Source organism: Grammomys surdaster, unplaced genomic scaffold (genome assembly GCF_004785775.1).
Source record: "Grammomys surdaster isolate TR1022 unplaced genomic scaffold, NIH_TR_1.0 129, whole genome shotgun sequence".
NCBI classification, from domain to species: domain Eukaryota; kingdom Metazoa; phylum Chordata; class Mammalia; order Rodentia; family Muridae; genus Grammomys; species Grammomys surdaster.
The window spans coordinates 21,120,591-21,134,693 of NW_021604587.1; the positions used below are offsets into that span (position 1 = coordinate 21,120,591).

The 14,103-nt window shown below is 40.3% G+C and overlaps 1 protein-coding gene across 2 annotated transcripts in view; it reads left to right on the forward strand.

The window, feature by feature from the left end:
- Positions 1-1,200: 1,200 nt before the first annotated feature.
- Positions 1,201-14,103, forward strand: part of Trpm7 (transient receptor potential cation channel subfamily M member 7) — an 81,480-nt gene continuing 68,577 nt past the window's right edge. For both annotated transcript variants that reach the window (XM_028756112.1, XM_028756122.1), the window contains exon 1: positions 1,201-1,412. In XM_028756112.1, the coding sequence (XP_028611945.1) occupies positions 1,410-1,412 (3 nt within the window). In that variant the 5' untranslated portion in view covers positions 1,201-1,409. The remainder of the gene's footprint in view (positions 1,413-14,103) is intronic.

A 14,103-nucleotide genomic window follows, 5' to 3' on the forward strand; every position in this document is an offset into this window, starting at 1 on the left:
GTGATTTAATGTTGACGTTTATCGAATTGAACAATTAAATGTGTCAATCATTCATCAGGGAATCTGGTGGGGTTTTGACTTTTTTTTTGGAGTGGAGGGGAGTTGTTTTATTGAGACAGTGCAGTGTCTCACTATGTATCTCTGGCAGACCTCGAAGTTGGCCTGTATCTCACAGAGATTCGCCTGTCTCTGCCTTCTGGGATTACAAACATTTGCCATCCTGAACTTTTGTTTAGACCAGTACTGATAGATACATGCCTGTAATCCCAGCACTCAGAAGGCTAAGGCAGGAGGATTACAGTAGATTCGAGATTAGCCCGAGTTAAAAGAGCAGAGATAGAGGCAGAATAGAGCTTCTGGCAGAGGAGCGTTTAAATTTGTAAGAGCAGAAAGATGATGTGTCAAAAGCAGATTTGGTTTTGTGTTTTTAAGATTCTAATCCTGGCTAGCCTCGAATTTACTGCAATCCTCCTGCCTTAGCCTTCTGAGTGCTGGGATTACAGGCATGTGCCACTACTCCGGGTCTAAAAAAAAAAAAAACAAACCCCAAAACAAAAACCAACCAAACAAAAACAACTTTCAGGATGGCAAAAGCCGGTAATCCCTGCACTGTGGGGTTAAAAGTAGAATCCATAGTTCAAGGTCATTTTAGGCCAGGAGCCTGGGCTACACAGGACTCAAAAAACACTAATTGTCTGAAATTCCAGTTCCGGAGGATCTAGCGCGGTCTTCTGAGGACACGACACACATATGGTACACAGACGTACATGAGGCAAAACACAAACATAAAATAAGCCACTAATAATAGCGGTGATAATAATAAAAAGATTGCACCCTTGCTGAGAAAGGATAACGTGTGGGAAACGATAGCTAATAATCAACGTAGACCGATGCGCTAGCCAAAGAAACAGACAAGCGTGCGCGGCCGCGGGAGCTATTTTTTGGTGAACCCAGGAATCCGGTCATTAAAGCGGAACAAATTCTCACGGACGCAGGCAGGGGAAGCCGAAGCCGGCAACACCAGGGAAATCTGCGGCTCTGCGCTCCGCGGCCGGTGACTGGGCGGGGCTTAGGGGTAAGCCACAGTAAGCGCGCCCTTCACGTGACACGCCCTCCACGCGACGCACTCGACGCCCCCGTCACGTGGCTGCCGCGGCCCCGTCTCCGGCGGAGGCGGGCGCGGGCGCGTCCCTGTGGCCAGTCACCCGGCGGAGCTGGTCGCACAATTATGAAAGACTCGACTTCTGCTGCTAGCGCTGGAGCTGAGTTAGTTCTGAGAAGGTTTCCCGGGGCTGTCCTTGTTTGGTGGCCCGTGCCACCGCCTCCGGAGACGCTTTCCGATAGATGGCTGCAGGCCGCGGAGGAGGAGGAGGAGCCGCTGCCCTTCCGGAGTCCGCCCCGTGAGGAGAATGGTACGGAGCCGGGCCTGGCGCGGGCGGGCCTCGCGGGAGCCTGCGCGACGCTCCGGGGAGCTCTGTGCCCTCCGGGAGCCGCCGCTCGCAGCGGAGCCTCGGAGTTGACATGGAAAGGGAGGGAGGGCTGGGGTGTTACGGAAAAGAGAAGGGAGCGGGTTCCGAGCTGTGACTTGTTGGCTGTGCCGCAGACGCTCTACAGGTACATTTTCTACTATTATTTTTTAATAGAACGGGAGTGATTTTGACGGTGTAGACTGCCATGTGCTTCGGGGTTTTCTTTAGCAACGGACCGGGAAGAGACAGTTCCTGGGAGGTTGAGACAGTGCGTTGCCAGGTCTGCGTCGAACTACCTCATCTGTTGTCCCAGACAGTTTGAAGCCAATGTGCAGACTGGAGGGAGTCGGTGTGTTGCAGCATTGGCTAGAGCTTTTGTTGTTAAGGCCAAGAGCCGGATTTGGAGATTTCTTACAAAGAAAGCCATTTAGATCTAGAATCTGAGCAGGAAAGACATTCCTACTCAGTAGTTTAACTTGATAGGCTTTATGCAAGCTGCTGTTCCTTTGCCGAAGTTTGACAGGTTTAGTTTTCTCCCTCTTTATTTTTGAGACAAGGTCTCGCTTGTAACCCTGGCTGGCCTGGAACTCACTGTGTAGACCAGGTTGGCCTTAAACTCAGATCCGCTCACCTCTGCCTCCCAAGATTAAAGACGTGCGCCACCACAGCGGGCTAGGTTTAGAAGTGTCTTACTTAAAAAGCACATGTGAATAAATACTTAATGTCTCACTTTCGTTTGTAAAGTCATTGAAGACTACTTTTATTTGAGACTGGGTTACATGTAGCCCAGGCTGGCCTCAAATCCCGAGGCCGACATTGAGTTCTTTATCCTCTTGCCTCCATCTCCTAAGCTCTGGAATTACAGGTGTCTGTCGCCTAGCTTTTCCTATTTCCTGAAAGGAAAGTTCAAATCCCTCTACCTCTGCTAAATCATTTCATTTAAATACTTGTGGCTTTCATTTAAGGGATTCTGGTGAAGGGTGAATTGAATCAAAGTGCCTTGCAAGCCGTTAAGTAGTGATATATCTGGTTTTTCATTTTAGATGGTAAACAGCATACATTTCAACATATTGGTTAAATATTTTTTAAAAATGTTTTCATTAACAGATGAAAGACCCTCAACCCCTCAAAAACAGTAGCTTTAGTTTTGTAGATAATTCACCATATATGGCGCATAGTATGAACTTAGTATTCTTTGGACATGCATAAACTTGTTGATTCTGTAAGGAGAACAGTTTCACTTTAAAATTTAAAATTAAGAGTGTTAATTTTATTTTTTCCCTGCTTAATTCCTGACTAATAGTTGAGTTGAGTGATTATATTACACTATGCATTTGAGTTATAGTAAAATCTTAGGATAGCTTAAAATGTGTGGGGTTTGTTTGTTTGTGTTTTGTTCTTCTTTCCTCCCTCTCTTCTTTCTTCTTCCTCGTTGTTGTCTTCTTTTCCCTCCAAGACCAGGCTAGATTCTAACTCAGAGATCAGTCTCCTGAGTGCTGAGATTAAAGGCTTGCACCACTATGCCTGGTTAAAAGGTGGACTCTTTATTCAATAATTCAATTCAGTCTCCTCACTTTTTAGGTCAGTCTGTCCAAAAGGAATAATGGGTCTATACTGTATAATTCTTATTGTAAATTGTTATCTTCATGAGTCTATTACAGGCCATGGAGATGGTTCCTTAGGTAAAGGTGGAAAAGAAAGGGATTAAGATGTCAGAAATCAGCAGGGCAGTGGTGGCTCACACCTTTAATCCCAGCACTTGGGAGGCAGAGGCAGGCGGATTTCTGAGTTCGAGGCCAGCCTGATCTACAGAGTGAGTTCCAGGACAGCCAGGGATACACAGAGAAACTCTGTCTCGAAAAACAAAACAAAACAAAACAAAACAAATGTCAGAAATCAAAGAATTATGAAAGGCATGGTAGCTCACACTTTTAATCCCTGCACCGGGGAGACAGAAGCAAGAAGATCTTTGAGTTTAGTCCTGCCTTGAAAAACCAAAATAAATAAATAGGCAACTTTTGTGGACTAGTATTTCTAGTGTTGTTTATAAGCAACTGTAAAATGAAACCATGTTGTAATTGATCATTGCCTAAAATGTGCAGGTATAATGGTTGAAGGCATTACTTAAAATATAAACTGAAAAAAAAAAGCTTATTACTGAGTACATAATTCACTGGCATATTGATTGTGTATCTAGTATGTATTATGCTTTAGTTCAATTTTTAATATTGGAAATGGGTAAGTAAAAGTTTTGTAGTGGTCTATCCAAGTATGCATTTGCAAAGCTGAAGTTAGAATGTTCCAGTCAGAGATATTGGGACACAGTACTCTTATACTTTTGTCCAGTATTTGAACGCTAGATTATATACTTGTCTTAAAAAAAAAAAAAAAGATTGACCAGTGGATTTGTTATTAGCCTTAGTTGTAAATTTTTTCTTAGTTCATTCACATAATACTTTAATGATTTTTGCCATTGATAATTATTCAGTCTTGGTTCCTTTTCTTTCTTTTTAGGGAACTTTCAACCTTGAGTATGCTGCACATGTATTTTGTGTTTTCTTTTCTCTTTTTAAAGTATGTTTTAAGTTTGATATCTGGAAATAAACTTCAGAGTAGTTAAGGTTAGGTTAGAATATAAACATCATGAAGATTTAAGCTTTTATGCGAGTACATCAAAGTTTAGATAAATGTCACTTTTTTTTTAAATTTATTAGTGCAGGTGCCTGCAAAGGCCATAGGTAGAGTCCCCTGAAGTTGGAGTTACGGGCAGTTGTGAGCTATCTGATTGGGAATCAATTTCTGATCCTCTGGAAGAACAGTGTGGTCTTTATCGCTGAGCTATCCCTCCAGTACCAGGTGTTACTTTTTTTTTTTTTTTTTTTTAAAAAAAGGGGATATCACTAAGTAACTGTGTAGCCTTGAACTTGTGTAGATCAGACTGGTGTTGAACTCATAGATATTCACCTGCTTCTGCCTCCTGATTGCTGGGACTAAAAGGATGCACCACCAAGTGTGGCTCAGTGTATCCCCTTTAAATGGTACTTTGTAACTATTAAACTAGTTTGAATGGCTCACATATACAAATGAATTGGAAAATTGAACCTTTCTGTTTATTTTTAAAAGATTAAAAAAAAAAACCTGATTTGAAGTAGATTACTACTTTCAGGGATTTATTGACTCTGGTTCTGTTCAGTTTGGATTTAGAAAATGGTTCTCCATCTGTATATCGTGGTTTTGGGTAGGATGCTCAGTTCTTTGAAGATTTAGATTTTTATTTTGCCTTGTTTTTTTGAAACAGGAATTCTTTGTGCAGTCCTGGCTGTCCTAGAACTAGCATTGTAGATCCAGCTGGCCTAGAACTCAGAAATCTGCCTGCCTCTGCTTCCCAAATGGTGGGACTAAAGGCATATTGCCACCACCTCCCGGCTTTAGAATTTTTAGAACCTATTAAGTCTTGCTGTGTGAAGGTGAGAAGTTCTTCTGGTAGACTTGGCTCTTACTGAAGCATCTTTTTATCTTTATCTTATATCTTTTTCTTTTAAGGATGGATTTGGCTATATTGCCCGGGCTGGTTTCCTAAGGGAATAAGGGATGGATCCTTATGTCTCTACTTTCTGGATAACTGTAACTAGTTGTGTGCTGCTCCACCTGGTTTAGTGTCATATCGTAGCCTGCTATCATTAACTTCTAAAGGTAGATGGTCCCTTTTTTCTATTTGACGTCAGGAGCTATGTCAGGATTAAAGTCTGTGAAGTACTTTTTATCTCTCCTACCATTATTTAAACACACTAATACTCTAATACCTCAGCTATCTAAATTCCAGACTGCCAGAAACCTCATTTTTCTTTACTCATGGAAAGAAAGAAGATTCCTAAGCCAAGCCATATCAGGAGCTTAGCAGCCTTGACAGAATTTATTTATTGTAAATGTACATAGTGAAATTTAACAGACTCAGTTACCCACTTTTTTCTGACAGTTTTGTAAGTGTGCCAAAAGTGATAGAAAAAAAGGTAGCCAAGAAGCTGTTACTATGAGGGGGAGATTAGAAAGGCTCTTTTCTAGATTAGAGAGCTTTGCCTTATCTTTAGCATGTGAATCAAGTCTTTGTAATCTTTAAGAATATAAATTTATTATAACAGACACAGGATACTCTTGTAAGTGTCTAATAGTTATGAAACAAAATTTGATATGATTAGCTAGTAGATATTAGCATTTTAATATGGCTGTCTTTCTAAATGTTTTACATATGTCAGTTACATACTGTTCACTCAGAACTATGAACACTTGTCTATTAATTGCACAATCACTTATTAAAGATCCTCAAGTTAAGCCTGCTGGTGGTGGCGGCAGCAGCTGCACAAGCTTTTATCCCAGCACTCAAGAGGTGGGGGTAGAGCAGGTGGACTCAAGGTTCAAGGCCAGCCTGGTGTAGAGAGTGAGTTCAAGGACAGCCAGGGCTACACAGAGAAACCCTGTCTTGAAAACAAAACACCATCTACCTACCTAATTGGTAGGTAGATATTGATCTGCCAATCCAGATACCTGGAAGTAGAACTTGTTATTTAAGGAGATGTGTACTTGTCAACTCTCAGGTGAAAGATGTTAATGTTATAAGGTTTGTTTGTTTGTTTGTTTGTTTGTTTGTTTTAGAGTAAAATTGGGAGCTGGAGATGATCAGAGTATGGTTCCTAGCATCTACATTGGGAGGCTCACAACCAGCTGTAATTCCATCTCCAGGGGATCTAATACCATCTTGGCATCTGAGAATATCTACAAGCACATGGCACACACTCACAGACACACACATAGTAAACCTTTGTTTTAAAAAAGTAAAATCATTTAAAAATTGCTAAAAGTGTTTTTTATTAGTATACTATATTTTCTTCCAGTGACAGGAAACCTAGAAGAATTTCCTTTTTTGCTAAGTTCCTTACATATAGACAGGTTATATGCAACTCCACATGTACTTTACTTTGATAGAATATGTGAGGAAGTTCTTAGGAGATTGGAGACGTTATCTACTAAACCAAATGGATTTCTTTGAGAGGAAATTCTGTAATAAGAACTGAGAAATATGTATTAATAAAGAACTGTCAAAATACTCAGAGATAGATGAAATGTGTTAATAGTATTTGCTCACAGAGTAAAACCCAGGCTTTCTAGTAGATGGTGCCTTAGTACTATTTAGGTATCCCCTTTTCAGATTAATTTTTGTTATATATCCAAATATTATCATTGGCTATTGGTGGGTGGGTCCATTTATTTGATGTATCGGCTGCATTGTTAGGAGAAAATTACTTTATTAAGAGAATCTACCTCCAAGCATGTGCTCTGAGTGAGATATGTCCCCTGTAGTCTTAGGTATTTGAACACTTGCTTCACAGTTGATGGTGCTGTTTGGGGAGGGTTAGGTGGTACAGCTTTGCTGAAAAAAGTATGTAATTAGGGATGGGTTTTGAGATGAAAAAGTCTAGCCTACTTCCAGTTCTTTCTCTGTTGCATTTTTTTAGTGAAGGATGTGAGTCATGCTGTTTCCCTGCCATGATGGACTCTTATCCCTCTGGAATCCTAAGCCCCAATAAATTCTTCTGTAATTTGCCACATTCGTGGGATTTTATTACAGCAACAGGAAGGTAACTAATAATACACATGCAATATGCACTATTAACAGTAAGCTGTCTCTCTAGCCCAGCAGTTCTCTGGATTTCAGCCTCTCTGGCAAAATCCTCTATCTCCAAAAATACTTACCTTATGTATGATTTATAGTAGTAGCAAAATTACAGTTATGAAGTAGTAATGAAAATAATGTTATGGTTGGGGGTCACCACAAATAAGGAGTGATATTAAAGGGTCTCAGCATTAGGAAGGTTGAGAACCACTACTTTGTGGGGTTTTTTGTTTATTTTGTTTTTGATTTTGGAGACAGGATTTCTCTATGTAGCCCTGGCTGTCTTGGCACTCATACTGTAGAGATCATATATATATACATGTATATACATATATATATGTATACACACACACACACACACACATATGAGACACCCCTCTCAGCCTCCCCAACCATATGCTCCAGGACTGCTTGGATTTACTTTGAGCAACACTGTAGGAATGGATCTGGCTTAGAACTGTGACATTTTTAACCTGACTTAAATACTTGAAAGCCAAGAAGTGACCCACCTAGTTCTGATGCCCATCCCAGTGTTTCATTCTGGACCCACCAAGTCTAACTCTTGTGAGGCCTGCCTCATTTACTGATTCATCTCAAAGCTTTTGTGTTCCTCTTCAGTCTCAGACCTTGTTTGTTGCTCCAGAGCCAACATGGTGCCAGAAGAGGCACCCTTTTATGTTTTCAGCAACCTTACCTCTTCCCATATCCTTCCTCCTTCTGCTACTTGGGATGTTAGACTGGAATTGTGATGGTGGATTAGCAAAAAGAACCTTTAGTTAATAGATGCCCACCCTTCCTTTGGGATTTTTACTACCCATCGTCAGAAAAATTAATGAGTTTCTGATAGTTATAAGAAATGCTGCCAATTTCATTGTCTAGCTAGCAGCTTGGGTGCTTGTTAGACTTTTTTTTTTCTACTAAATTTTGTTTTAAGGTAACTATTTCACAAATAACACATGCGATTGTATGTATTGTAGTTAGGGTTTTTATTAATTGAAAGCATGTGGATTCTAAATATTAAAAAGCTGGCATCTAGAATAGTGGTTACCAGGAGTAGGGTGGTAATGTGTCAGAAGAATAAAGACTGGAAGCCCTTTCCCACTTGGTCTTCATAAAACAAATGGAAGAAAGATGCTCAGGAAGAGTCTGGGGTAGATAAGCAAGACAGGTCCTATATGAAGATAGGTGCACTTTTTGGGCTTTCCCCTCAGCTCACTGACCTATTTTTCTTTTCTCAAGAGTGCTTTCCCTTTCTGAAACTGTTAGTTTTGGTCCAATTCTTTGCTTGAGGCATAAGAACCTAAATACTTAGGCAGGAACCTCTAGACTCAGAGCCACACTTCTACCATTGGGAGAGAATCAAGGGATGTTTAAAGTGTTTAAATTTAATCATAAGAGGAATATAATCTCAAAACCTGATCGACATGGTGAGTAATACTAATGTTTTGTACTTGAAATCTGCTGAGAATATATTTGGACAATATATTAATCACAGTCACTTCACAGCATGAATAGAAACATCAAATTGTATACCTTCAAGATACACTACTTTTCTACTCTTTTGAAACTGGGTCTATTCGAGGCCAGCCTGGTCTACAGAGTGAGTTCCAGGACAGCCAGGGCTACACAGAGAAACCCTGTCTCGAAAAACCAAAAAAAAAGAAAGAAAGAAAGAAAGAAAGAAAGAAAGAAAGAAAGAAAGAAAGAAAGGAAGGAAGAAAGGAAGAAAGAAAGAAAGAAACTGGTTCTAGCTTGCAACCCAGTTAGATTGGAGCTCTCTGTGTAGCCCAGTCCTCCAGTCCTCCTATCTCCATCTTCTAAGTGCTGGGATTATAGGCAGCACCACTACCTCCAGATAATGCATACAGTTCTTATTTATCGTTGCACATCGGTTAAAGAAATGGTCCTCCCACTGGGGGGGGGGGTGGTCAAAGACGGGAGTAGATCTATCTGCTCTATGATTGATCTAAGAACTCTCACCAACAAAGAACAGTAGATGCTGACTTGTTGATAATTAGAGACCTTTTTAAAAATTTTATTTGATTTTTATCATTTTATGTATATATGTGTTTTGCCTGCATGTATGTGTACCATGTGTGAGCAGTGGTAGTTAAGGATAGAAAAGGGCATCAAACACTCTAGAATTGGAGTTACAGATTGTTGTGAGCCACAATGTAAGTGCTGGGTATTGAATGTGGGTTCTCTGGAAGAAGCATCCAGTGTTTGTAACCACTGAGCCATCTATGCAGCAGCATTTGGATTTTTAAAGTTTTTATCTTTAGTTGAGTCCAAGAAGATTCCTTGGAAAATGTAGTAATTTTTCTGTTCTGACATAGGGAGCCAGGGGTTTTGGGGGGCTTATAGAGAGATAGAGCCTAACATGATGAGGAAGGCCTGACAGCAGGAGCAAGAGGCCTACCTGACAATCAGGAAGCAGAAAGATCAAATTTTATCTGCACATAGGAAACAAAGAAAGCACAAGAAATTGGGCCAGGAAATTATAAAAACTATCTTACAGGTATTTTGCATCCAAAACTAATATAAACTTCAAGGTTTTTTATAATTTATAATAGTTCATGGTTATGTGGTGGTTTGAAAATGTCTGGCCCATGGGAAATGGCATTATTAAGAGGTGTGTCCTTGTTAAAATAGGTGTGGCCTTGTTAGAGGAAGTGTGTTGCTGTATAGTCAGGCTTTGAGGTTTCCTAGTGTTCAGACTCTGTTCAGTGTTGAAGAGAGCCTCCTCCTAGCTGCCTCCAGAAGATAATTCTCTTCTAGGTTGCCTTTGGATCAAAGTGTAGAACTCTAAGCTCCTTCAGCACTATGTTTGCCTACACTGTCATGCTTCCCGCTATAATGATAATGGACTGAACCTCTGAAACTCTAAGCCAGCCCCAATTTGCCTTGCCATGGTCTCTTCAGAGCAGTGTAAACCCTAATTAAGATAGGATACTTCAGGTAAATTATATTTTTGTTTAAGTAATTTTGTTTTTAATTTTTGTAATTTGAAGTTTCATTAGTATCTGTATTCTTAGTTGGGCTGGAGAGATGGCTTGATGGTTAAGAGCACTGGCTGCTCTTCCAGAGGACTCAGGTTCAGTTGCTAGCACCCATTTGCCAGCTTATTGTCTGTAACTCAAGTTCCAGGGGATCTGACACCCTCACACAGTCATCTATGCAGGCAAAACACCAGTGTACATAAAATGAAAATAAATCATTTTTTAAAAGGTATTTTAGTTAATGTTTTTATTGCTATATAAAACACTATTACCAAAAACAACTTGGGGGGAAAAGGCTTTATTCATCTATAACTCAGGTCACACTCTATCATGGAAGGAAGTAATTCAAGGAAGGAACTAAAGCAGAGACTTTGGAACAATGCTGCCTGTTGGCTTGCTCCTCATGACTTGCTCTGCCTCCTTTATACAACTCAGGACCAGCTGCCCAGGGGTAACAGTACCTACAGTAAACTGTGCCCTCCAAGTCAATCATTAATCAAGACAATGCCTCTTAGGCTTGGAATTTGAAGGCATTTTCTGAGTTTCCTCTTCCCAGGTGTGACTCTGGCTTGTATTAAGTTGACATAACAATCAGGACAGCTGGCTTCTTGTCAGCTTGACACCACTACATTGCTATTAAACTGTAACTCTCACTTTCTTGTTTGAACATTCCAACTTTTAAGAATCCAGCAGTTTTTAAAAATTAAAAAACTTTAAAAGTTCAAAGTCTAAAATAGCGAAGGTCTAATAACTGGGTTCCTGTAAAATATAAAAACAAGTTAAATTCTTTATTTCAAAAGGGAAGAACCAGGGCATAGTTATTCAAATCAGAGTAAAACCAAAATCCAGCGGTAAAGCCAAGTGTTAGACATGTGGGACTAGTGATCTTCTGTGTTCAAAGGCCATGAGTAACTCCATTCCTCTGTCTCTTCACATAGCATGTTTCATGGGCTCAGCCCAGCTTCGTTTTACAACTGTTGTTGACTTTGATGGTTGTTCCATGATAACTGGCATCTCCAAAATTCTGGAGTCTCTCTGCAACTAGTCTGCACTTTCACCAGTATCCTCCCTGGGCTCTCTTCAGGGACTCTGACCCTGTCACATGATACCAAGCTTTAACTTTCCTCCATAGCCTCTTCATTCATAGCATCTGAACTTTCTGCAGCTGAGCCTGCACCTTTACACTGGCCTCTCATAGTGCCAAGCCCCAGCTCTTCCCCTTGACCATTTCATGCCTCCATAATCACTCTTACACATGACCAAGTTTGGCTGCCAACATGAGGTACAGCCTTGGTCCCCTCTGGACCACAGCTTCTGTGTACTGACCCTCAGAGAACACTTCCCAGAAGATTTTTGCCTCAGTGATGCTATTTTCTTCCTCCTCCTCCTCCTCATTTTTTTCAAGGTCTAGTCATTTATTTTATTTTATTTTATTTTATTTTTGATATTGTTTTGTTTTTCAAGACAGGGTTTCTCTGCATAGCCCTGGCACTCCTGGAACGCATTCAGCAGACCAGGCTGCCCTTGAATTCAGAGATCCACCTGCCTCTGTCACACAAGTGCTAGAATTAAAGGGGAAAGGGGTGTGTTACCACACCTGGGTTATTTGTTATTCTTAAAGACTTATTTCTTACTGGACTCAGATTTAGAAGTAGATACTCAAAAGACAGCCCACATCTATATCTCTTGGCAATCTGTTTCTGTCATATTTCTTTGGCTTCCTTCATTCTCTTGGCTAAAGTTTGTGATGTTCTGAAATCTTGTATTTCTTGTTTCTTCAGAGTAATACATTGACATTGGTGTTGGAGGACATGTGGAGTAACAAGATGCTCAATCTTAGGTGCTTTGGTCTTGAGTTCCTTATATTCTTTGTTCAAGGAGTCTCTGACAGCATATTGGTGGACATCATCTTTAAAGATATAGAAAAACTTTCAGACTCTGAGCTCTTTTGGGCTCCAGTGATTGAAGCACAGTAGTATCTGTCAGTCCAGGAATATTCTCTCTCATTCTGTCTGTCTGTCTTGTCTGTCTGTCTCTCCCCCCCACCTCTTCCCTATCCCCCCCCCCCCACGCACACGCACACATCCACACCCTGGCATGCACAGGCTCCTCTTTCTCATCTTTGTCTTCCTCTCTCTCCTTCAGCCTCTATCCCCACCCTCTCTTATAATAATACCCAAGTTGAGAGTGCTCAGACTGGCATCTACAGTTTGTCCCACAATAGACTTAGGCTTCCTTTCCCCAGTTTCCCTTGGTTTATAACAACCCGTACTCTACAGCAAACCCACTCTTCTGTGGGTCAAGACACCTTCATGGGAAAACCTTGTTTGTTGTTCCCACTGATGATTGATAACCTTTCTACTTTTTTTCTCAGAAACAGCAGCAGCTACTTCTCTGGCCATGCGCTTCTCATAGAAAGTACAAAGTCTGCCTTCATTGTCTACTTCAATGAGTTTCTGACAACTGATGGCTGGGAAGGATATATTCATCCTGATGTGGCTGACCACTTAGGAGATGCCACAAAAAAAGAGCTGTTCTTTCTTAATCATGGCTCATTATTCTTCTACTCCAGCTGACCAATATGGGTTGTCCTTGCAAAGCAAAGATTTCACTCTAATTTCTCTGGTCTCCTGTTAATGAAAGCTGATTCTTCTGTACCAGCTGACCAGCATCATGGGATCACTCCCCCATATAGTCTTTTAAGGGACTTCCCCCTGAAACTCCACAAGCCAGGCCTCTGCTTTTTTTTTTTTAAAGATTTATTTTTAAAGATTTATTTATTTATTTATTATTTATTTATTATATATGAATAATATATATGAATATATATTATATATAATATATATGAATGTATATAAATAATATATATTATTTATTTATTATATATGAATACACTGTTGCTGTCTTCAGACACACCAGAAGAGGGCATCAGATCTCATTACAGATGGTTGTGAGCCACCATGTGGTTGCTGGGATTTGAACTCAGGACCTCTGGAAGTGCAGTCAGTGCTCTTAACCACTGAGCCATCTCTCCAGCCCTCTGCTTTGTTTTCAAAGTGTAACTTTCAGGTCATACTCTGCCATTCACTACAGGAAGTCAGAGCAGGAATTTTCAGGAAGCAGAAGTTATGGAGGAAAACCTGTTTACTGACTTGGTCCTTATGGCTTGATCCTGCTTTTTTATACAAACCAGGATCTGCTGTGCATGGATGGCAGTGACCCCAGTACATTGGGCCCTCCTATATGAAACATTAATCAAGAAAATGTAACCACAGTCTTGCCTAGAGGCAATCTGATAGAGGCATTTTAAGGTGTAGTTTTCTTTTTTTATTATTTTGCGTGGCTTCTGGGCTTGATGGCACTTGATTGTAATCTCTGCACTTAGGGATCTGTGATATTTCAATTGCTCCAATATTAAGAAAATTAATTTGACTTTTACTAAGTTAGGCAAAACAGCACAAAGAATGAATATTTGGGTAAAGGTTCAATTTTAAGTTTGAGATTCATTTTAGGTATCAAAAGAGCTGAATGCCAGACAGTTGATATGTGACATGAGTTTGGGATTGAAATACAGTTTATTTTGTTTGTTTTTTGAGACAGATCTTTCAGTAGACTAGGCTGGTCTTAAACTCACTCCCAAGTGTTGGGATTAAAGGTGTGTGTCACCACACCTGGCCTGCAAGTTTTTTTCAATGTTGGGATGGAATGTAGAATTAGAAATTTGTGAGTTATCCAATGTATAGTAAGCTAGCTATGAACATAACAGGAAAATATAGTTGGAAAAAAAGAAAATCTAATATCTGATTTTGTGTTTAAAAAAATGAAGTATGCTAGCCTTTAATCCCAAGGGAGCAGAGGCAGGCAGATCTCTGTGAGTTAAGACCAACCTGTTCCATCCAAAGTCCTAGGTTATCCAGGTCTGCTTAGTGATACTTGTCTTTAAAAAGAGAAGAGGGGAGGGGAGGGG